The sequence below is a fragment of the Diachasmimorpha longicaudata genome, chromosome 17 (genome assembly GCF_034640455.1).
Source record: "Diachasmimorpha longicaudata isolate KC_UGA_2023 chromosome 17, iyDiaLong2, whole genome shotgun sequence".
NCBI classification, from domain to species: Eukaryota; Metazoa; Arthropoda; class Insecta; order Hymenoptera; family Braconidae; genus Diachasmimorpha; species Diachasmimorpha longicaudata.
The window spans coordinates 3,265,398-3,288,888 of NC_087241.1; the positions used below are offsets into that span (position 1 = coordinate 3,265,398).

General features: G+C 35.8%; 1 protein-coding gene across 4 annotated transcripts in view; it reads right to left on the reverse strand.

Annotated features, from left to right (window-relative positions):
* Positions 1-555: 555 nt before the first annotated feature.
* The window catches only part of Orb2 (orb2), a 101,293-nt gene continuing 78,357 nt past the window's right edge, over positions 556-23,491 (reverse strand). Inside the window, exons 4-10 of one of the 4 annotated variants that reach the window (XR_010300363.1) lie at positions 15,782-16,036; positions 15,544-15,656; positions 14,853-15,245; positions 14,558-14,668; positions 13,429-14,262; positions 13,295-13,354; positions 556-1,181 (exon numbers count right to left, since the gene is read on the reverse strand). Coding sequence is in view for 1 of the 4 variants with exons in the window: in XM_064136093.1 (XP_063992163.1) it covers positions 14,146-14,262; positions 14,558-14,668; positions 14,853-15,245; positions 15,544-15,656; positions 15,782-16,036 (989 nt within the window). In the remaining 3 variants the exon portion in view is untranslated. Of the gene's footprint in view, positions 14,263-14,557; positions 14,669-14,852; positions 15,246-15,543; positions 15,657-15,781; positions 16,037-23,491 lie in introns of all 4 variants that reach the window. The other 3 variants (XR_010300361.1, XR_010300362.1, XM_064136093.1) reach the window with 3 other exon arrangements.

The window sequence follows — 23,491 nt, forward strand, 5'->3', positions numbered from 1 at the left end:
GCGAGAAAGCCAACCAAATGCAGAGAGAAGACAACGACTGTCTCTCAAGAACAATAACGTCGACGTCTCCTCCTACGTCAAATCGAGGGAACAGACTTCAATGTCTTCGCATCACGTGAAAATTTTCTACTTTCGAATTCATATGCTGGAATTGCGGAGTTATGGAAATCCCCTTCACTATTCATTGTTTGGAATTTGGCATATGTTAGAATGAGAGAAAAATTTCTAGCGAAACGAATAACCAGAGAAAATCACACGATTGGCGAAGGAATAAATATTAATTTAATAGGAAATTTATGGGACTCAAAGGAATTAACAATTGAAGTAGCAAAATTTCGTCTGACAATTTTTTTCATAAATAATTTTGTAAAAATCCTCGAGAAAAAAGTTATTTTTGCCAAATCTTCATTTACTTCTCTGAAGTAAATGAATAATTTTTTTTCTAGTGTGTAATTAACAAGATAAAAATAATTTTATTATTAAAACGTACCTACCTGCATCCACTGAAACAAATTATTAAAAATCGTGAAGGATATTCAACAACAATATGAATAATTCCATGAAAGAATTGATCTATTTTTATAGCATTTTCATTTTTCAAGAAAAAGGAAAAAAAGTGACTCTTATAATTATAACAAACACGTCTCGATTACGAAGGAGGTTTTTTTTTTCTTCTCACATCCACACATCCACACACACGTACACACACTGCGCGTACATCGCAACAATAGTCTGACTCAATCCAGTCGATATCTCCGCATCGCGCATCCAATCAAAAATTTTCGCCCAATTTACCTCGGCAAAATGTCACTCAGTGTCACTGATAATTGGTAATTTATTATTTGCCATCGTCACTGTTTCTCTTCTGCGAATTCTCCATTAGTTTAAATACAAAACATAAAAATCTTTTATAGGCGAAAAATTATTTCTACATAGTATAAACTATTGAATTTTTCTCTCACTTTAAATACGTTGAGAAATAATCTCCCTTCAGAGCTTGATTTCTTGCTTGATTTTTTTAAAAATACAGCACAGGCAGACAAAGGACTAGCGGGCGACGATATTTTTCCAGACAGAGGGGCAAATTACAGACAGACATTGGACATCATCGATACTCGTGGAATCCTCTCACAGCTCATGATTTTCTCAACGAAATGACAATCCAAAAGTTCTCTCCCATTCTGAAAAAAAAAATCCTCTCACACACTGAACATATTCATCATAAATTCTCACTGAAGATTTATTAAATAATTATTTCGCTATATATCTCCAAAAATCCCCATCATCGACATCCGCTTGAACACTTACAGGAGGTGCCAGACTTGTTTAAAATGGTTTTAAACTTTTTTTAGTATTTTTTTTTTCACATTTTGTTATAATCCACTCTTTCCGCTAAGGGTTATTATACAAAATAATTAGAAAAATGTACAAAAATTCATAAAAATAGTAATAGTTACATAGTACAAATTACTTTTAGGTAATTATAATAGTGATTGAAAAAACGAGCACGAAAGTACAATTCTACTGTATTTATTTATTTATTTATATATTCATTTGAATTTAACGAGACGTATTGAGTGTTTGTTTATTCTCGCAATGACACACTCTTTACCTTTATAAATTACCACGCGGCATCAATTTCTCCGTTATTACATGCTATCGATTCTCCTATTACTTAAATCCAATCCCGTTGATCAATTAATTAATTAATTAATCATTGAATTAATCATTGACTCGCATGCTAAATCGCGTTACACGTAGGTGGATTTTACTGTTATCCGAATGAGGCATTGAATGTATTCTCGTGTCCATTTACCAATCTAACACATCTGGTTGCCATTTTTAACCGAATAAACGGTGATTTCACAGCCTGAAATTCGTTCAAAGTACAGTAAAACATCCAATGGGGTTTACGGATTGACATTTAATTTTTTTTTTCTCATTTTTATTGTAAACGAACACAGAGACTCGCGTGTCAGACACTCAGATTTAATCAAAATCACCAGTTACCTCATTACAGATTATTCTTAATTTTATTAATGCCACAATACAGCCACCGCACTCTACCAAATCATCGCGATATTTTTTTTTCATTTTCCCTCCGCGATTTTGGGAATTTTTTATTTTACCCGAAGGACTCTCTCATTGCACGAAGAAAAATATTCATTAAAAATTACGTACGTAATTGCGGAGCGAGATATAACATAATTGTTGGGGTACTCGAATTAGAAATGGAGGATTGAGTAAATAAATATTTTCCTCAAGTAAATGGATATTTGGAAAAAATTTTTTTTTTCTCAGTGTTTTTGTCAGGGGGGAGGGGAATTTTTGGGGCGATTGGCGAGGGGAATTCAGGAATTCACTGCAGTTAGCGGAGGCAAGAGATTTTGACCTTCGATTGGTTTACAAAAGAGTAACATAATTTTCTTTTATTGATTTCTTTTATTGATTAAAATTCATTCGATCCCTCTGAAATCATTAATTCTAAATTGATGGAATTATTTAAACAATTACGGTTGTAGTCCTATTCTTCGCAAACCTCTGAAATCATCGATCCCATCACCTGAAATCGAATGAGAATCGATCCTTTTCTGTCACCTAATCTCGAGCGTTCGATCCCAATTAGAAATGGAAATGTTCATTAAATTTTCACGATCGCGAAGGCCAACACCTTCTCATCATTAGAAGTTTATCGATCTGGAAAATATCTCTAAAAATATTAATCGAAACAAATATTTCTAAATCGGAAATTCAGAAAATTCATAATTCCTCCGTCATTAGAAATCGCGTGACTAATCACCTGAAATTTAAAAAGTCATTTTCTAAAACTGCACCTGTTCCTGATCATAAATTTTGTGTTCACCATTTGCTTCCCTTTTTCGTCGAGTTCTCCATCCCAAATAATTCGTGTTCTCTCACTCCCACAGATACAACCCACGCACACACACGCACACGTTTTTCAAATATCATTCGCTAATTTATTCCTCGATAACAATATTATGCGACCAAAAAATAAATTCTATCTATATTATTTTTTCCTTCATTAATCAATCTACGATTATTAATTATTTGACTACTGAATAGGACTGTCACAGGGTCCAAGGGCCTTAGCAAATATCGATTGGGGTGGTGCGGTGGCTCTGTAGAATAAATAATTATTGGTTTTAAATCCCCTTTGCTCACAATCGATAAACGAAGGGAACTGATTCACGAGCAAAATTCATCGTTTTTGCCACGACCAGGACATTGACAAAAAATTTGCTCGTCGTGACTGCTCGCACATCAGTCCTACAATTTTTTATTCACGGAGAGAAATATTTTAACAGAAATTACGTGAAAATTCCGCAATTCTCGAGTGAGAACAAAGGTTCGATAAAAATTAGGAAGAGTTCAATAAAGAGAACGCTTCGGAAAAATTGCATAACTCGTGAATAGCTTATGTGGACACAGCCCGACTCGTAAATATTTTTCCAAGTATTTTCCTTATTTTTGAATTTTACTATACCAGCAATATTGTTATACAATAGGATAATTCTTTTATTTAAAACGCTTTGAATATTTAGTACGTGAGAGGTGGCAAAAAACAAGCAAATTTAATTATCGAAAAACACACTGAACATTCTCGATTGTACATATACTCAACACGAGAATTCCTAATGTGATTTGTTAGAGTTATCGATTATCGAAGTTGTGTGGGGTGTACCATTCCTCCCCTTTCGGTAGTGAAGTGGCGAATTTCACAAGTGAATTGTACTTATTGAATTATAACCAATGAATATTAAAAACAACTAAAAAATGTTGTAATTAATCTCGTTAAGTTCCACAAATTATCTTCAATTCATAACAATTACCCTAAAAATTAATTATAAATGGTCACGACGTGACCGGAATTTACTGATGATATCGTAGAATCTGCAGTGATTAAGAATAAAGTCCTTGACCTGAAAATTTATTCCTGCACGTAAAGAAAAGTTCAATAAAAATTCAATAAAAATTACCAAATGAACTTGAACTTTTACGTAACGACTTTAGCTCATATCACATGAGAATTTCAGTTTATTTGGCAATTTTTCTCTGGATGACAAAATTTTTTGGGTAATTTTTTTTTAAGGGATTGAAGGCTGAAAATAATCCACTTCACTACAGACTGATATCAGTGTAAGTGTCAATTACTGGTAGTCCATGATGTGTCACCGTGTGTTGCGCGTATCTGTCCTTCAATTATATCTGCTCCACGAATCAACAACCTCCTATATCCTGATCTCGTTTAAAATTGATATTTGTTCATAAAAAAAAATCGTCGGGTCGTTACAGTATCAATCATTTTTTTATTCAATTCAATTATTTTTTGTTACAAAAGAAATTTTGATTTTTCTTGTTCAATTATAACAGATTTAATTCTATGTCACGTGCATGTACGCATTAATGCATAACAAGGACGATTTATGTAAAAAAATGGAGAAAAAAGAGAAATAATAAAAACAGGAGTAATTAGGTATAAAAAATGGGGAAAATAAAATAAAAATACAAACAAACGCTTGACATTCCAGTACACGGGTAATACTGTACGTTCAGCTAGTAATATTACCTAATATATTCACCTAAATCGGTTCAATGCGCCACGCAGTACCGATCAATTATATATATTTATCCCCCGTAGATATTCATATTCAATTAATATTTAATTTACAATTTTTTTTTTCATTTTTTGTGTTAAATTCAAGCCACTTAAAATGGGCTTTTCATAGAAAAAAGCTGACGACATTAAAAAAAGCCGAGAAAATTTTTCACAATTTTTTAAACCTCTTCTTTTTTTTTATTACAACAAATCAATTTTTTTGTTTATTTTTGTCCTTTTTTTCTCACATATTAAAAAATTTTCACTACAAACAATTTATTTAAAATTTAATTTATGCACGACCGACAGTTCATTCATATTAAATTTGTTTATCAATTTTTTTTTGTTAGTTTCATTTATTTAGAAAAAGGTAAAAAATTTTCCACCCTTCGTCAATACTCGCTTGTACTTGAATTTTTTTGCTCTCATACGCGCTCACACTTCATCATTTTTTTTTAATGTTATAATCAAAATTATCGTCTCACTTGCCTCTAAATTTCGAGACGATATTATTCTCATAATTTTTTGACGCCTTTTTTTATCAACGAATATCACTGTCACTGACATCGTCTCTCTCCTGTTCTAATTTTGTTCTCTAGCATTCAAGCATTGTCCCCCCGCATATGTTGAGATCACCCCGCGATGAACACGAAACGAGTCCCCAATGCATTTGACACGAAAAAAAGGAATTCTGAAAATTGGAAAAATTCATGCGAACCGTCCACTGTTCCATTCATTATTATTGAAAAAAAAAAACGAGAAAAATTATTGATCTGACGTGAAAAAAATTCAGCAAATTTGCATTGAAGAACCTCTGCCGTTCACTAGACTGTACGTCCCTATCCTGTCCTGTCCAACCGTCTACGCAAAAAAAATTATTGAAAATTATCCGAAGGACGACAGACAAACCACATTTAAACAACAATAACGGTGATCGATACAAATTTTCGAAAAATACCGAGTCCAAAAAAAGTCATATCGATCTAGCTACTCATACGTTCAAAGGACCTTTAAGATAAACAATTCGCGAAAAAGGGATTATTGAAAATTCTGAAATGTGTTTAAGTGTAACGCGCGTGTCAAGTGTGAGTGTAAATAAAGAAAGAAATTTTCTAAGCGTATTTTCTTCGTTAATGTAGATTACACATTACCTTTAATTAATATATCATTTTATTCCCATTTTTCACTAATTGCTGTCATTAACCACTAATCGATTATCTTTTTTAGAAAAAAGAACAGTACAAAAGAGCTCGTAGGAGCAAATTGGCTAGCGGTTACGACGCATCTTCGATTAATCGATAGAAAAATCCAGCGAATTTATGTAATCGCAAAAAATGTCTCAGCACATTCTTCCCACAGCACTCTCATTCACATATTTACTCACGGTACGACACTATTATATCACTAGGAATAATTGGATGAATTGGGTTTCAATGGTGACACCAGTTGGTTCATCATCGATTTAACATTTATTCAGATACAAAAATTTTCTCATTTTACGTTTATTAAACATTCTTTATCATTTGTTTGTCTACTTCACCCCTAGTCACCCGCCTCGATTAATGCACTCATTCCCAGCCCACTTGACTTTAACTAATGATTACAAAAGGAACACAAAAACAATGACGAGAGAATCCAGGAATCGCACGTCGCGTTATCTGAAAATCATCGAATTATTCCGGACATTCGTTTTTCTTTCTCTTTCTCTCTCTCTCTCTCATTTTCCACAAATTAGTGTCTTGTGTTGTGGAATCCCATAAACGCGTGGGCGTTACATCTGACATTAAAAAAAATTATTATATAAAACCCTCTCTCTCTCTTTCTCTGAGCTCTCTGAAATTACCCTAGAACAATCAATCGAAACTCTCATTCACTAGAAAACACACGTGGGGGTAAGATTGATAAATTTTAGACTAAAAAAGTACTTTAAATGTGAAAAAATTGGTTAATTTAGCTTAGTCGAGTTTAATCGATTCATTCAGATTTTTTCTCCTCATTTTATCAATTTTTTTTCCATTTTCGTTTATACGTCGAGGGTTGAAATCGTGCTAATCGTCCTCGAGGTATTTTTTTACTTTCTCGGCTCGTTCTCTATCATTAACAGTGTCAATTGGAGTAGATAATGGTGAGTGAAAAAATCTCGGACATCATTGTCATCCACAACCATCAGTATTTGAACGTATTCGCTACCTTTAACTGTGATCCAATCGAATTGGACAGGTTTGACTAGTGATCTAGGGAGAGATGATCCAGCTTGGGATGTTTTGGGGGGGTGAATTAGACGCACCGGGATAATTTTCATCACTCATTATCACTCAATTTTCAGTTCCATTAAAAAACATTGCACTACTCCCAGCTGCTTCTTGTAAGAAGTCTTCAGAACTTTAATTAAATCCCTATTAGCTAGATGAAGAAAACGATAATTTCGCCAATTATTTTATCTCGACGAATTTTGGTCATTAAATTTTCATCGATCATTTCAATTATTAAACGAATTATTTTAAGCACAATTACACTTTATACCTAGTGCACGCGCGGTCAGTCCACGAATCGCCAGAGACAGCCCTCGATATTTGGAAATTTTGGATTTCTTTGTTTCAATTATTTAATGATGTATCTTGTTTATTAATTCGTTAATTCATCAGGAGCAGATCAAAACGAAGTTTTCCTCTTCATTTCTTATTTTAAAAAATTTGAAGACTTTTTCTGGTCAATCAACACCGGCCTCTTTTTCTTCTAGTTTTTTAAACTAAAAAATTAAAGAAATGTCATTTTTATTTCGACAATTTCCCAATGAACTAATCACCATCAATCACAGAAAAGTGATGAGTAATATTGTACCCTCATAGAGGCCTTCGCAGAAAAGGGGCGAAATGTATAATCTACTGCTGTAGAAAAATTGTAAATAAAGTATTTCATCTATTGCACTGACAAATCTGTTTCACATTTTCCAATCAATTTAAATCTCTTCCCTCACACTCTGTGCAACAGTGCCGCATGTCCGGGTGTTCTGTTCGTGTGTATCTTTGGTATATGGAGATCTCTACGATTTAAGCATAGTGACAATTAATGTTTACCTAACGTCAGCGATTCATGTATCTAGGATGGAAAAATAATAATTAAAAATTGATTAATTACGTTCGTGTATTACAAAAAAATAGATTCGTATGGGTTTTATCCACGCTCAGGTGACATTTCAAATCGATTATTTAACGTAATCGAGTCCCTCAGCATCGAATAATCACCGTATTCAGCAGGAAGCTGATGCCCTCGTGTCTGTACATCCCCGAAGGAAATTGCAAAATTCATGGAAAGAAAAAAAGAAAAGAAAAGAATTCACAGGTCACAGATGTGCCTCTCAGGCATCAGATTATTCATTTCCCCGATTGCACGAGCAATTAATATATATATTTTTTCCATAGGCTTTTCTCAGTTTTTCCATCTTTTTTCCTTTTTTTAAAAAAAATATATATATGTATGTATTAACAAAAAAACAATATCCGGAGTTTGTTTTTCACTATAGACACTAAGGATTTGTTTAAATCTACAATTATGTTTTATGGTAATTCAATAATTCTATATAAAAAAATAAAAATTCACTTTAGCGAGAGGAAAAAAAATGAATGAAAATATTTCGCTGTTGAAATAATAAAGAAAATTAATTAGGTTAATTATTGGCGATGGGGTATGGGAGGGGGGGAGGGGAAGAGGAGGTATGAGCAGCAGTGGCCCTTTACATATGTACGAAATGTGTCTGTGTATGTTTCCTCTTATCGCGCCCATTCATGAGTATAAATTGTATGTTGCCCCTAAAATTCGAATCAATTTATTCAATCGACCAGAAAAAAAAATACTTTTCCCCCGAATTTCGACGATTAAACTGGACGACTCGCGCGTCAAGTCTCTGGATTATTATTTTTTCTAAATTTCCTAATCGAAAACAAATTCATATCAATCACTTTCATGCACAATTTTTTTTTTTTTGCCCCCTTTTTTCATCCTATTTTCCACACGTATATCGACGATGCCGGTAAATCTGCATCACACATCTCTCCTATGTTTTTTTTTTATTTTTTTCCCCTTTCTTTTGTCATACTCACAATTTTACACACTTGCAATCGTACTCCTGAACTAAGACATTTAGACAAGAATATAACAGCGGTATAAAAAACTTTTTCAACACTGAAAAATACAAATCTATCGTTAAATGACTACCATTGTTACGACTCTCAGCCACCGTGAGTGGCTGTTGATGAGAGTTCGATTAGCTATTACAATTTTTTTTTATTATTTTCAATTTATTTAAAATATTTATAAATATCGAACGAATCGAAACGTCCGAGAGATGCATTTCATTTAATTGAATTTATTTAATAAAAACGTTTTCCTCGTTCTCGTTATTATCGACTTGTTTTTTTACCTTCTCATCCTCATTATTATTTATCTTGTGACGGGGGCGGGTAGGGGGGTGTGGGAAGGGAGGGGGAGTTTTATATTTTTTTAAGTTGCTTCGACGAATTAAAGAACGCGCGCGTGGAATATGCATTTTTTTTTTAATTAAAAAAAATGATAAATAAGTTACTTGTCGTTTAATTGCAATTAGTGATTACTGTTGCTTCGGGTGAATGTTTCATTGTTTTGCTTATTTCTTCATCATTATTCTCGTACGGTGCAATTAGTACCTAATATTTTGTTTTTTTTTTAATTATTATTATTTTTCATCTCAATTGCAAACCTTTAAGGTATGCAGCGATATAATAAATATTTAAATTATTATTATCAATTATATATTAGTACATATATATATACACACATATGTATATTTTGATATACATACATTAATATATATATATTATGCTTTATCACACATATTACAAAGGAGGTGATGAATCACATCTAACATAGTTAATTAGTATTTTGTTAAACCTCAGTATCGATCGGTAAGTCCTCGAAAAGGGTTTTATCATTTTTTTTTTTTTCGTTTACAAATATATCGTCTCGCGCCCGGTGTTTCGTGCTCTTACGGCACGCGCGGGTGGAACCTCGTCGGGGGCGAGGGGGTTGAGGGCGCGAAGGGATGAAATCGGTAAAAATAACGTTGCGTAATTGTTAGTTGCTGTCTGGGAAAAATTACTGCACCGTCGGTGCTATTTTTTTAGTCCGTTCGGTAATCAGTGAGCGACAAAATTGAGCTCTAAACATTTTTAGTGAATATTTATGTCCGTGGGAAGGACGAAATGGAACAGAATGAGCTTCTGGGGTTTTCGGGGGCATCTTAATTAGTTGGAGAACATCGTGGGGAACATTTTTCGGTAATTCTCTCAGGTGTCGGTGAGATTTTTTGAAAGTCCTTCCGTAGGGGAAGTGAATCAGTTAAAGTGGAAAATTGGATTTTTACGCTTTTTTTTATGGTGAGAGGAGTTTTCTTTTCGGAAAAAAATTACGTTGTTCATACCGTGTTCAGAGTCACGTTATGCCGTTGGGGTTGCTTTGGGGTGGGGGTGTGACACGGTGGGATGAGCTGATTTTTCAATTTTTTTTTTCTCATAATCAGCATCAAAATTATGGAGAGGCAAAAATTGAGGGCAGATTTTTCTGGGAATGAAGGAGTCCCTGGCAATTATCCAGTTGTCACTGTAATCAATTCCTCTTCCCCTTTTCATCCCACTCCCTGCAATTGCTGTAATAATCATCAAGTGTCCATTGTCCCGAGAGTTTTAATTACCCCGAATGTTCCTGCACTTGCGCAATTTTCCAGTAGCTTTACGACACGTGTAATACCATTCCGTTAAAAGTTTTATGCACTACTATAAAAATATAATTCTACACAACGGACTATGGATTTTCGTCTTAACGAGGAATTTCACACCGACTGGATCCAGTATTCGCGCGCGACCTGGCATTAACGACAATGAATTGTTGTTATTTTTTTTTTCAAGTTTTTCATTCCGACTCAGCATTATTACGACACGAAAAAACATCTTGATGACACAGAGCAGGATAGACAGTAAGCTACACATACCCAATGGCCGAAAAATTACGATCTTTGCTATTACAATTATTACTTTTATTCTGTTTTGTTTATTTTAATCTAAAAACGCACAGGCGCTGTGTACGGATTTTTCTATTATAATTCATTTACCTCTTTCGTATATGATTTGCATGCAGTCATGCACCCAAAATTGTATTGTTTTCATTTTTTTAAATGTAAATGTGTGAACGTGTGTTGAAATACATTCTCGGTACTTCAAAAACTCCGTTGAGATATTTTATTCATTTAAAAATTTATATCTTTATGGACAAAAAAGTTCTCGTTATGCGCAAACTATGACTTTATATCTAAAAATTGTATGAATTGATTTATATTTATATTACATATACAATATATATATTTATAAATTTTTCCATCCGCGAACGGCTTTTTCTCCAAAGGTCCTATTGATGTTAGGGTAGTTTATTGTTACCCGCATTATTCAATATTCATTTTTATCTAAAAAATTCACATTTGCGTTTGAAATTGCACTAACTAGGTCTGACGACACGTTGTCCCAAATGTTTTTTATTGAGGTTGTATTTCAACGTTCAGGGGGGAGACTCTTGAATTTAGAAACGTTAAAAAATATTAAATGAATTACGCAGTTAAATTATTAAACCTGTAACTCAATATTTATGTTTTATTTTTAAAATTATTCTCTATTTACTCAAAAAAAATTATTTGTTCGTCCCTTCCATCAGAAAAATGTTTCAGAAATCAAATCCATTGAATTAAAAAAAAATTTGTGAACAGAATCCCCGAGAACGTCAACACATCCCTCATTTATTCACCTATTTAATATATATTTTCCGTTTAATTGAGTTTATTACTTTATCTACTGTACCGAAAATTTGCCTATATAACATTTTTATTTCCATCGAACTGAGTGACACTCAATTCGGCTCAATCACGCGGGAGGAGAGTTCAAGGGTGACGTTACATGTGCTTTGTTAAATTTGTTTTCATCGAAAATCTCGCGTTTGAATTTTCTCGCGTGACATCGAAAACTGCGATTTAATTATCCCCATTTTTCCTTCCTATGTAATTATGCCAGCCATTTCCTACGGCGGCGAGCATTATATACAAAAAGGAGACCAAAAAAATAAATATATATATGTGTATATATATGTGGAGATTACTTTGTTTTTTTTTACCTTTTTTGCTTTTCATCTTCACTCTAATCTTTTTATTTTCATTAAATTGTGTTTAATTGCTTATTTGTGATAATTAAATTGCGCAATTTACTACGTGTTACCGTTCTCTGTGTATTTGTTTCGGTGGATATTAGAAAATGTGTGATGTAATAGAAATGTGGAATGAATACTTTGGTAGTGGAGTGGTAAAATGCAAATATTCACTAGTCATTTATTTTTTAATTCATCACCTAATTAATTAATTGTCTAATTGACTTCATGATAAGAGAATTCATGAAACAATATCAAGGAAATTTTTTATTTCAAAATTAAAACAATTAACTTTACAATGGTATTATCTCCTGAAAGAATTCTCGACTCCATGAATTATCTAATTGACTTTCTGATAATTTAGTCGAAAAAATCCAAGAAATTTAATCCAACAAATCAGGGAATTTTCTATTCTCACATGAAAAAATTACGAGAAATCCACTTTACCACTGCACCATAACTAGAAAGAAAAATGTTTATTCACAATGAAAAATTTTATCATTGTCCATAATTCCACCAATACTTTCTCCTCCACCATCACAATTGTACTCGTCTAATGTCCATTGTAACGCACGTAATGTACGCGTAAAATTGCCAATAAATTGCACCTTGTTTTTCGTTAAATTTTCGTAGACTGTCCGTGTCGTGTGAAAATGTATTAAACCGTACCATTTCTCTTTTCAATTTGAACTACGCGATTGCATTTGTTTGATTATATACACCGAGAAGAAAAAGTGTGGGTTTTTTTTGGTAATTTTATTACTTAATTTTTTTCCCATTTTTTTTTCGTTTAAGTGTGCTTATTTTTCTTGACCGCTGCTACTGCGCGTTAGTTAGGTACATTAAGAGGGCGTTGAGAGGGGATAATGGGAGGGCCCTTGTTTTTTTTATCCGGTAAATAGTTCAACTAGCTATTTACAAATTGGAGAGGGGGTTTGATGGGTGGAGGGGGTTTCGGGTAAATATGCAAATCTATTTTTATAAAGACATTGTTCAGTATTTAGACTTGATTTCAAGCCTCAATTGATAAATGAACATTAAACATTGGAACAGACTAGTCTTTATATCAAGAGTTGCGTTTTTTTTTCTTCTAATGAATCACTCGGTTCATGAAAAATCTACACACACCATTCAATCGATAAATCAATGAATAAAAAATAAAAGTCAATTGAATACTGGGAAGAAACTCAAATTCGACGAAAGGTATAAAAACGAATTCTCGTTACTTATTTATCAACTGAAATTGACGCTAATTAGAAAAAAAAAATCTTTCGTCATCACGATTTATCAATTAAACACGAGAGATTCGTGAACTACCCTCCCTGTGAGCCGTCGAGTATCGAGCTTCTTCTGAGCTCAAAAATATATTAAATTGAAAAAAAAAAAAAATAAAAACAAATAAAATAATAAAGAAACAAAAAATAATAAAAAAATTAAACTCTTCAACATCATTCCCACCTTCAAAACACTTATCTCGTCATTATCGTCTCACTTCACTGCCAATCCACAACGCACTCCCTGAAACAAGGAGATTATGCGCTTAAAAAAAAATTTCACACCGCAAATTCATTCCCTATTTGAATAATCATCACCTTAGTTCAAAATTTTTTTTCTTAAATATCTAGAGACTTGCGATACAGAGAATTTTCATATATCTCGCTAGTACACAGGCGATGAAACGTGACATCATTTAGTACGCACTTGCTTCGTCCCTTGTATCATCATAGATTGAAAAGAAAAATGTCATCAATTATTCACTCCGATAATTCTGTCGTGTTCAGCGTCTCAATGACCCCCCCGAGGATGTAAGAATTAGTCAGTGCATTCCAGCCTCTCTAAATCAGTGGAAGAGGGTGAGGAAAGTGTTTCACTGTCTCACAATATATATTTTTTTTCATCGCTTCCTTTTTCGCAACTTGTCACTCGCCTCCTGGTGACAATCGATGAGACTCAAAGGTTAATGATCGTCATCGATGGGCCGTCAATTATCATTTCACTTACGTTTCTCAAATTCATGTCATTTGACAATCCCCCGGCTTCTCGAACATCCGAGAAAGCCTCATCGAGTCGTAATAATCCAGTTATTTTTTTTTTCTTCGCATCTTTTCGTCGGTTAATTTAGAGAGTAATAAAGGTGTAGAGCAAGAATTAGATTAGCGATAAAATTCAGTAGTAAATAGTGACGAGTAGACGGTATAGATAGTGATAGTTAAACGGTATTGGGGGAGAGGGACTCGGGGTAGTAGAGGCTGGGTTGACAGTTAATTAGCTAAGGGCCGTGACGATCATTAGGTGCGATGCAGTTGGGGTTAACACCAGCGAAATGGTACGGCTCGGGGTCTATCTGCGCCTTCTTTGACCAGGGGCTTGTGGAATTCTCGACCAGGTCGGGAGTGAATGGTTGCCCAGCAGTGTTCACAGTAGTACTGAAATCAATAATTTTTTTTATTGTTTATTTTACAAATTTTCGGAATTTAAGATCTTTAGGTGAAGATACGCGTTCCAAAAAAAAATTTTCTTCTGCTAACACTTACAAAGATATATTTTTAAAAAATCATATATTCTTAACAAAGAATAATTTTCATTTTTTCTAAGATTCTCAGGGGCATCGACCCAAAATATCAATTGAACTTCGTCCAGATTTATTTTATTTTCAATTTTTTCCTCTTGAAGTTCAGCATTTTAGAGAAAATGTGACGAGATAATTAGGGGAAAACTTACCTGAAGGCAGGTTACATTTGCACAGAAGAAGGGGGCGAATTTGCCACCACAACGTTGTCCCTGACACTCGTCACACATTTGATCGTCAAGAACGTAGGGCTTCACCTCGACCTGTCGATAAAAAAATCAAAATTTGACTTTGATTTATTCCAACATTTTTTTAAAATCATTCGAACAGCGATGGAAAGGCCGATTTTTCTTGTGAAAATTTACACATCTGCTCTTTCCACCCACAACGATTTCATAGATGAAATTTTATTTAACACTTGTACATTAACAATAAATTAATCCTCACCCTTTTGTCAATATCGCCATGTTGCAACTGTACAAATCTCGCCGAAATGGCACTGATGTAACTCTGTTGATTGCTGAAAGCAACGCGTCCAGCCCCTTTGGGATACTTGAGCTCTGGATCGGTATCAATTCCAGCGTAGCAAACACCACCATAAAGCCGATCCATTATCATGGCAAGTTCGACAGCTTTTAATGGCCGTGGTACACCACCGACAAACACTGTTTTTCGTGGATCGAGTGTCATTGATGCATCAAGAACAAAGTCAGCGTCGCTCAAACGCCAAGGACGTATCTGCACTGGTTTGTCCTTGATTGTTGGTGAACTCACACACAGGTAGAGCTTGTCCTCATCCTGAATACACGCGTCAATCAACTGTTGCACTGAACTTTCATCCTGAAAGAAAATTCACATATCAATTTGTTTAATTTGAATTTAAGATCATGAATGGAATACGAAATTTAATAAGATGCCTCTTAATAGAATAAATTAGGATGAAGTGGAAATACAGAGATTTTCAATGAATAATCAACAACAACTTCATCAAATTAATAAAAATTAATAAAAAATTGATTTATAATTGAAATATAAAATCGAATATTTCGTGTGAAAATACGAGAAATAATTTATCATATCCACAAATTAAAACTAAAAATCCAGGAGAAATTATTTGTTTAAAAATACTGATATTCACCTGGAATAGTAAAAAGGCGTATCCCTTAGGTGGAAAGTACGATTTGCTCTCGGCCTTGTGTGGCCAGTCAACCACCAGCTGCCCAAATCGCCGGAAACTAGCTGTGATTTCGTCTGTGAAAAAAAAACCCCTCAGTTGAAATAAAAAATCATGAATTTGTTTCGCTCTTCGGCTTTCGTTTCACCGATTACGTCGAGCTCCGCATTATCATTAAAATAATACAGATTCATCGTCGTACCTTCGTCGATGTCCGGCGGTAGACCTCCAACAAAGACCTTCCGCGAGTAGCGTTCACCGGTCTCGCTGCCCTGGCTGTGAGGGCTGCTGCGGCTCGGTGATGATAAGGGCGCATTCTGCGGTGCATTCATACCACCGCTCACACCCACACCCACTCCCACACCAACATTGACACCGTCGAGTTGACCCGGTGCATTTGGATCCTCCAGAAGGGTTCCACCTTGCTCCTCGAGACCCGGGAAGAACGGTGATTTGCCTGGAACGAAAAATCAGTTGCTCTATTAATTAGTGGACTTAATTAATGGAATTAATGGACGTGGAATGTCCGTTTTGCCCCATCAGCCCTTAAATATCTACATATTAGAAGAAGGAAGACCAACCGAACCGTTTCCTGATTGGAAATCTCACTCTCCGCACGGAAGCAGCCATTCCAAAACGACTAAAAACTCTGGATTCCCAAAATTAACTGATGTATCAATTCACAATGTATTCGTATTCACGAAAAATCGGCGAACTATTGGCTGTCTGTCTGTTATTGGAATCGTCGTTAAGGGGAACGAAAAAAAAAACAGAAGTAAAACACAAATGCACGTAGGGAGGGAACAATATCCGGGGAAACGAGGCGAATCGAAGAAAGGAGCATCGAGTTTACTCCGAGAAACAGTCGATTGCAATCCAATGAGTGACAAGAGAGCGTTGGCGTGGGAGTGGAAGATCGATTCTAAAAATTATAGACAATAAATTCAGTCCCCGATTTTTGGCCAATTCAATTGCCGATTGCAGAAGTTCAATTTCAATATTTTCCGGTTATTTTTGATAAAATAAATTCGAAACTCAGGATAAAAAAATGAATTTGACATTAATTATTCATCCGGAAATTGTTTCTCAGTTGATTCATGCCGGTTATCTACCTGATAAGCCGCGAATCACTCGACAATCGTCGGCTCATTAATCACTTCATGACGAATCCCCAGTGATCGATTTACCCGCCCACTAACCATCAATTATCTCCCTTCAGACTCAATTTAGAGGAAAATGTGAAAAGCAACTTTTTGTAGTGCATAAAATTTCGGACAAAAAACGTTCTCATCATTTTCGTCTACACCCCCTCCTTATCGACCTAATCAGTCTCCCCACTCCACCGGTTGCCGTCACGTGCGTCTATTTACATCCGCGTTCCCAACAAATTGTCACTTCGTTATCAACTCGACTGAATAATTAAAAAAAAAAATCCCCTCGGTTATCACCACCGCTGTCTCCATTTTCCTCGCCGAATCGATCCACCTAAACTCAACCTCTCGCACCTCTCGTACCTCTCGTCTGTACCGGAAACACTTGTCTGCTGCACATGTCGAGCGTAAAAAAAAACTAATTCCTTTACAAAGAGCGAACAGTGAAAACTAAATTTTCGTTCGCACGTGGAAGTCAAAATTGGCCCCGATCGAAACGTAAAATTGTTGAATAAAAAAATCTAGTGGTCCGGAACCCCCAATCGCCAGCCAAACAACCCGGACAGGTGGTGGTGGAGCTGGAGACGACACCGTGGAGGGGGACGTGAAATAGTGTGCAACCGTCAAATTTTGTCACGGGGATATTGCGTTTTGTTCCAAGAACTCAATAAAAAAAAACAAAAAAACAATGAGAACGATGAACTCTGAATTTCGGAGTAAAGGAACGGAGACCGGTTGGAGCCGGACGAAATGACGCGAAAGGTCCTCCATTTTTGTTTTATTTGCACGGGGAATAAAAATAAACGCACGAGTGGGAGGAAAATTTGAGTCAGCTGGCGATAACGATGATGAAGTCACGAGAAAGCCTCATCTTCAGTATTTTCATTCCGCTTTGTTTATTCTGCTCTTCTCGCTCCATTTTTCTCTGTTTCGTCGGCTCGTTTGTCTGTCCCCCACGTCGTACACCGCAACGAGAACGTCCCCGTCGTCGTTAGCCCATTCAGACAGAACCGACGGCTGAGGAAAATTATATCAGTATTTTTTTTATTTGTAAAACCCGAAAATCGGAGAATAAAAAATTCAAAAAACGCGATTCAATAATTTCAGTTGCACTCACTGCGAAAAAAAAAATCATATCAATCGGAATCGACTTCTGAAATCAAATTTTCGAGCTCAATTGGACGAATGAAAACAGGAGAAAAATTGAGAATTGATATCAATATGGGAATTGATAAGACAGCTGTACCACTTTGAGTCTCACATAACGCTAATGAACATTCCTCTTAATGAATTACTTTTAAGAAAATTGCGGGGAAATCGTCATCGCAGTGACTGCAATTCAAATTTTTTCTTTCGATATCTGTGAAAATGCACGAGTATTTCTTAAAAATGCTTGACATGTCTTTCCAAAAATGAATCATCTGTCTATATCTGTATTTCACTCCATCTCACTACCTCATAATTTTTATAGTTTTTCTCCAAACACTATCAAAATGTTTAGAATAATTTTAATAATTAAAATCAGAAAAAAAAACAGAAAAAAACGAATGAACAAGGGCTCTTTGTCAAACGGCTCTAGACTGTCAAATCTTTTGTCACTAACAGTCAGTTGATCTCGAGACATCATACCATAAAGATATATACATATACCTTCTACGTGCAATAATAAACAATTAAAGTTAATAGTTAAATCATTTTTATATTATTAAGACAATTCCTATCCATAATCCAACACTATTTTACTAATTAATTGCTCTCTAATAAGAACCAAGTGAATGGTTGAGTCAAATCAGTGGCGAGGGGAGGTGAGAGGGGTAGTTTCGATATAATATTTCGATTCAACAACTTCGATAACCCATCAGGGATACGATTATGATCCCATTTGACGTCTGCACACCCGATTCATCATGAATTCACCAATCGCTATCCACCAAATATCGCAATAATCGAACGAGATGAAACTTAAACACGTACAACGTTGCACAAGGTATACAGGACACGACGGGTGCTATCGATTATCCCTGGATTCGAGCTGCACATCCAGTGTTTCCCTGGCTAACGTGCACGTCCTTCCTCGATTCGCAATCAATCATTCCCGATAATCGCAACCTCCGCGTAGAGCTTTACCCGGGGATTTTCACGGCCATCCCTCTTGCTCAAGTGAGGGTACACTTCCGTTGGGAGGGAGGAATGGATAACTCAAGCCGCAAAAAGGAGAAAAGCCTTCGGGAGAAGGTTTTCGTGGTGCTTTACATCATCTCGAGTGTCCAATGGATGTTCCGATGTTCATTGAATACTTTTGCTAATGGCGGGGGATTGTCTTATGATAATTGTCTTATGAAAAATTACGAGATGTACAAATGTAATCGTGTGGGGGTGGAAAATAATTAAATGTCGTGGACACCTGCGTGGGGGGAGATAGTTCGATGAAATTGTGTGGAAGGTTCGCAATTCTCGAGTGAGAATGTGAAGGTGTGAGGGAAATTACCGCGGGTCATCGGTGAGGGAGGTTTAGGCTACTTTTGAGGTAAATAGTCTTCGAGTTTTAGAGCATAAAAGACACGAGAAAAAGGTGATTTAGGTCTGGAATTAGGTCTAGTGATCTTAATAAATTTATTAAATTTTAAGACTCGTGAAAAGTTGCAGTAAAAATCAGTAAATTTTTCCAGAAAAAGTGGAAACGTTTTTTTCATTTTTTTATTCTAATTACGAAGAAAAAATACTACTCAACAGTTTACCCAATTACCCGTATTTTATCGCAATTATAAATAAATGTTGTAATTAAAAATATTTATTGTAGGACTCAATTCACTTCATAAAAAAACCTAATAAAAATGTCCCGATTTTCCTTGAGATTTTCATTGAAAACTAATCATTTTAGTGAAATTATTTGGGTCAGAATTTGATCGGAAATTTTCAAAAGTCTCTGGCTAATATGCAATTCGCTGCAGGTCACCCCGAATAGAACAGAAATGACGTGAAAAACCTGGCAGTTTTTTTTTACCGCATGCAATTTGTGGGGCTCATTCCTCTCGAGATCCAATCTCGTCCCTTTTTTCCCCACTTCATGGACGGAATTCTCGCAACGAACGATGACTGCAGGTTTTTCCGAGTGTTTAATTTTTTTTTCTCTCCCCCAAAACCCCCGATACGCTCCCCCGGTCATGGGATCAATCGCTGTTTTTTTCTTTTAGCACGTCCTCTTTTTTTAAGAAAAAAAAGGGGGACCGAGCAGACGGAGTAAATAGAGCAGGAGACGTTGGCCTGCTATTTTCGTAAGGTGCGTCAGGGGACAGAGACCGCAGCCTAGGCTGCAATGTTCATGCTGAGTCATTAAATCGAAGCTCGAAAACACCGACGGTTTTCTATATATATGAACACTATTAAACGCGGAATTTGCGTTACAATTTATTTCGTACCGAGGAGAGGGGAGAATAAAAAATATAAAAAATAAATGAATTTTTTGGGGAGGAAATTTGACCTGAGGGGGTGGAATTGACTCTCTGATTCCGATAAATCGTGCAGAGAGTTCGATTATGGATTATTCGTGAGCAGTGTTTTGGATAAATGACCGACCGGATGAGAAAAACCAGAAATTTTACGGAACAGTTGGTACCGATTTTTGGGAGGACGAGATTTAATTGGTTTTGAGAATTTTCATGGAATAATTAAACACAAATTACTGTTCCCAAATATTCCAAAAAGTCACCAAAATTTTTAGGACTTTCCTTGATTTTTTGGAATAATTAGAAATAAATTTCTCGTTTACATAAATTTTTTAATTTTAGGAAATTGTGGATTTTTTATGAAATATATTTTTGAAATTCTCCCCTTCATTTTGGTTTTCACAACAACGTGAACGATGATTACATATCGATAGGGAAATAATTTTTACGGAAAACTTTCTCTTCGGGGAATAAATAAAAAGTGATGGGGAATAAGTTAAGCGACGGTGTCGGCTTAACGAAATTTTCCGTCGACGGAGCCTCATGACGCCGTCAACATCCCTTCTTTAACGAGAAAATGGGTGTCGGCAGCAGTGGGGGAGGGCAGTATGAAGGGGTGGATTAGATACGGTTGAATAAAGACGGGAATATCGTTGAGGGACCTCGCACCACCCGAGAGGGCGTCTCGCGGATGGTCTGATTAATTATTTCTCCGGTAATTTAGCGGACCCCCGGGATACGTCTTCAGCGACGAGAACTCGTCGAGTGACCCTGAAACCTCCGGAAAATGTTTTTTTTTTCAATTTTTAAGACTCCGAAGATAGAAAATTTTCCAGAATAATTCCACTCCACATTAAATGTTCAAAATTTTAAATTAAACCTCCAAAATAATAAATATAATTCACAGGTGACGGCTGATTGCCTAACGGGCCTGAGGTCCGTCCCATTTCCGTTGAATACAAATACAAAAATCAAGATATTTCTTCAATCTACAAATTAATTAATTTATGATTTTATATTGAAGTGTTAACTATCAAAAATTCCAACGACGAGATGTTCAATTTAATTTTTAATTTCCAGAACTTGAATTTTCTCCCGAGCCCTTTCCCCACCTGTCTCTAGCAACAAAAACTCCTTAACTATAAACAAATACTTCTTCTGAAGGTAAATTTTTCCCCTAAAAATTGAATTCCCGAAGATTAATGTCGTATTGTTTAAAAATTACTGTCGAATCGTCCCTGAAATTTCGATTTTCCTTTCAACGTTCCCTCCCCATCTGCCCTCGTTCCTTCCAAAACCCGAAAAACCACCGAAAAACATGATTACACCCCCAACCCTTCCGTTCCAGTCGTTACATCAAAATAGTATGTACTTTAGATAATTTAATTTCCCATTTTGAACAGCTGTTTACCCGCGAACAGGTTCCATGCGTCACATGAAATGGATCATTTACCTGGACGTTGGGGTGTCATTTGTGAATAAAAAATGGCGTTGATTGCCTCCACTTAAAAACCAATGATCAACTATTAAAAGATCCGTCGAATGGGTGTCGAAGTGAGTCTATTTTTATTTAAACATCCAACGACAGTTGTGGAACACATCGGTTCCCCTCAGAGCGGCCGCAGAGGGGTTGGGATTTGGATCAATATTACAGGTAACCCTCGACACTGTCGCCCACTTCGTTCAACCCTCGAGCCCACGGCAGACCCGCCGATCGGGTGGCTACCCCACTGAGGGAAATCTGAGGGGTTCGCGGGAATAATTTTTTTAGGGGTTGAAATAGCACCGATGGGCGAGAATTTTTTTCAGATAAATTTTGCAGCGAAAAATTCTCAGTAAAAATTACGGATCGGGTGGGAAAAATTGACGGGAGGTCTGGGAATTTTTGTGGGGTTGGGGGTGGTTTAGTAACAATTGCAGAATATTTTTTTGTGTTTATGGAAAAATACGGCGATCATCGGAAGTTAAATATGCGATTTAGGGTTTGAAAAGTCAGAAAATCTGAGATTTCACTGAAAATTCAGTAAAATTCCAGAATTTTATGTGACAGAAAAATGAAAATTCTTTAATTTATCTAATTTTACAATCTAATGTAAATATAATATAAATAAAATATATAAAATGTCATGATTTTTCCCGTCTAAATAAAATGAGAACAAATGGAAGTGAATATCGTCTAAAAATTCTGTTCTGAAAACAAAATTCAAAAAAAAATTTGAAGCCGGAAAATAGGGCGAGCTCTCTTGGCCACTTGTGTTTGTCGCCAAAGCTGTTCACATATACCTGGCGTAAACAATCTTGTATTATGCGCTTGATATGCACATGTATGAATACTTGAGAAGCTTGAGACCGAGTTTAGGTAAAAAATCAGCGGGAATAATGGACAAGTTATCGGAGAATTGGGGAATGAATAATTCGCCGGTGGCAAGTTATCGCGTCAGCATATCGCATAGTTATTAAGGAATTTGAATTTTCTGGCGGAGCAGAGACATGCGGAACGTGGAATTGGTTCGCTCGGAGTTTCCACTTTGTTGAGGACTGTTTGAAGTTATTTGACTTTCACATTAATATTCCAGGCGAGAAGAACCGAACGATAAATGCTTTCGAAGCCGGTGTTAGACGTGATGTAATATACGGGAATTTCATGTGTTTTAAATGATTTTTTTATTTTTCCCGATTGATTTATGAAAAATCTGATATAGGAAAAAATTTATTTTCTTTGACGATTATTTTTTTTCAATTTTCTTACAGTAAAAAAAATTATAATCTTTCAAATTACTCAATTGTAACTTTGAAGAGCCCAGTGTTCACACTATTTCCAATTAATCGAAGTCTCCAGATTTGATTTATTCAAATTTTAATGAAACAAATAAAATTACGACAAAAGAATTTTTACACTCCACATCATCCTATATTCACGAAACATTAAACTCGGGGTTGTCATCCCCGGACGGAAATCGGCCGCAGTTCTCATCACTTCACGGCACTTCCACGAGAATTAATGACACCCCGGAGTTCATTGACGTTCAATAAAACAAATTGTGTAGCGAGAAAAAAAAACCCCGAGGGAGCTGAAAGGATATCCCGTTTTCCTCGGAAGTGACAACACAATTTTTCATCGCATACGAATTAGATCGAGCAACGTGAGGATGAACAGGAGACCCGTAAGAAGGGGGAGGGAAGCGGAAAATTTGAGGGGTCAGGACTTGCACGGTTCTGAAAGCCAGATGTACACAGGTACGGAATGCCGTGCGCAATGTGAAGGGTGAGATTTGACCGAGTGCCTATCTCTCGCCCTATCGTCCCTCACCCTCG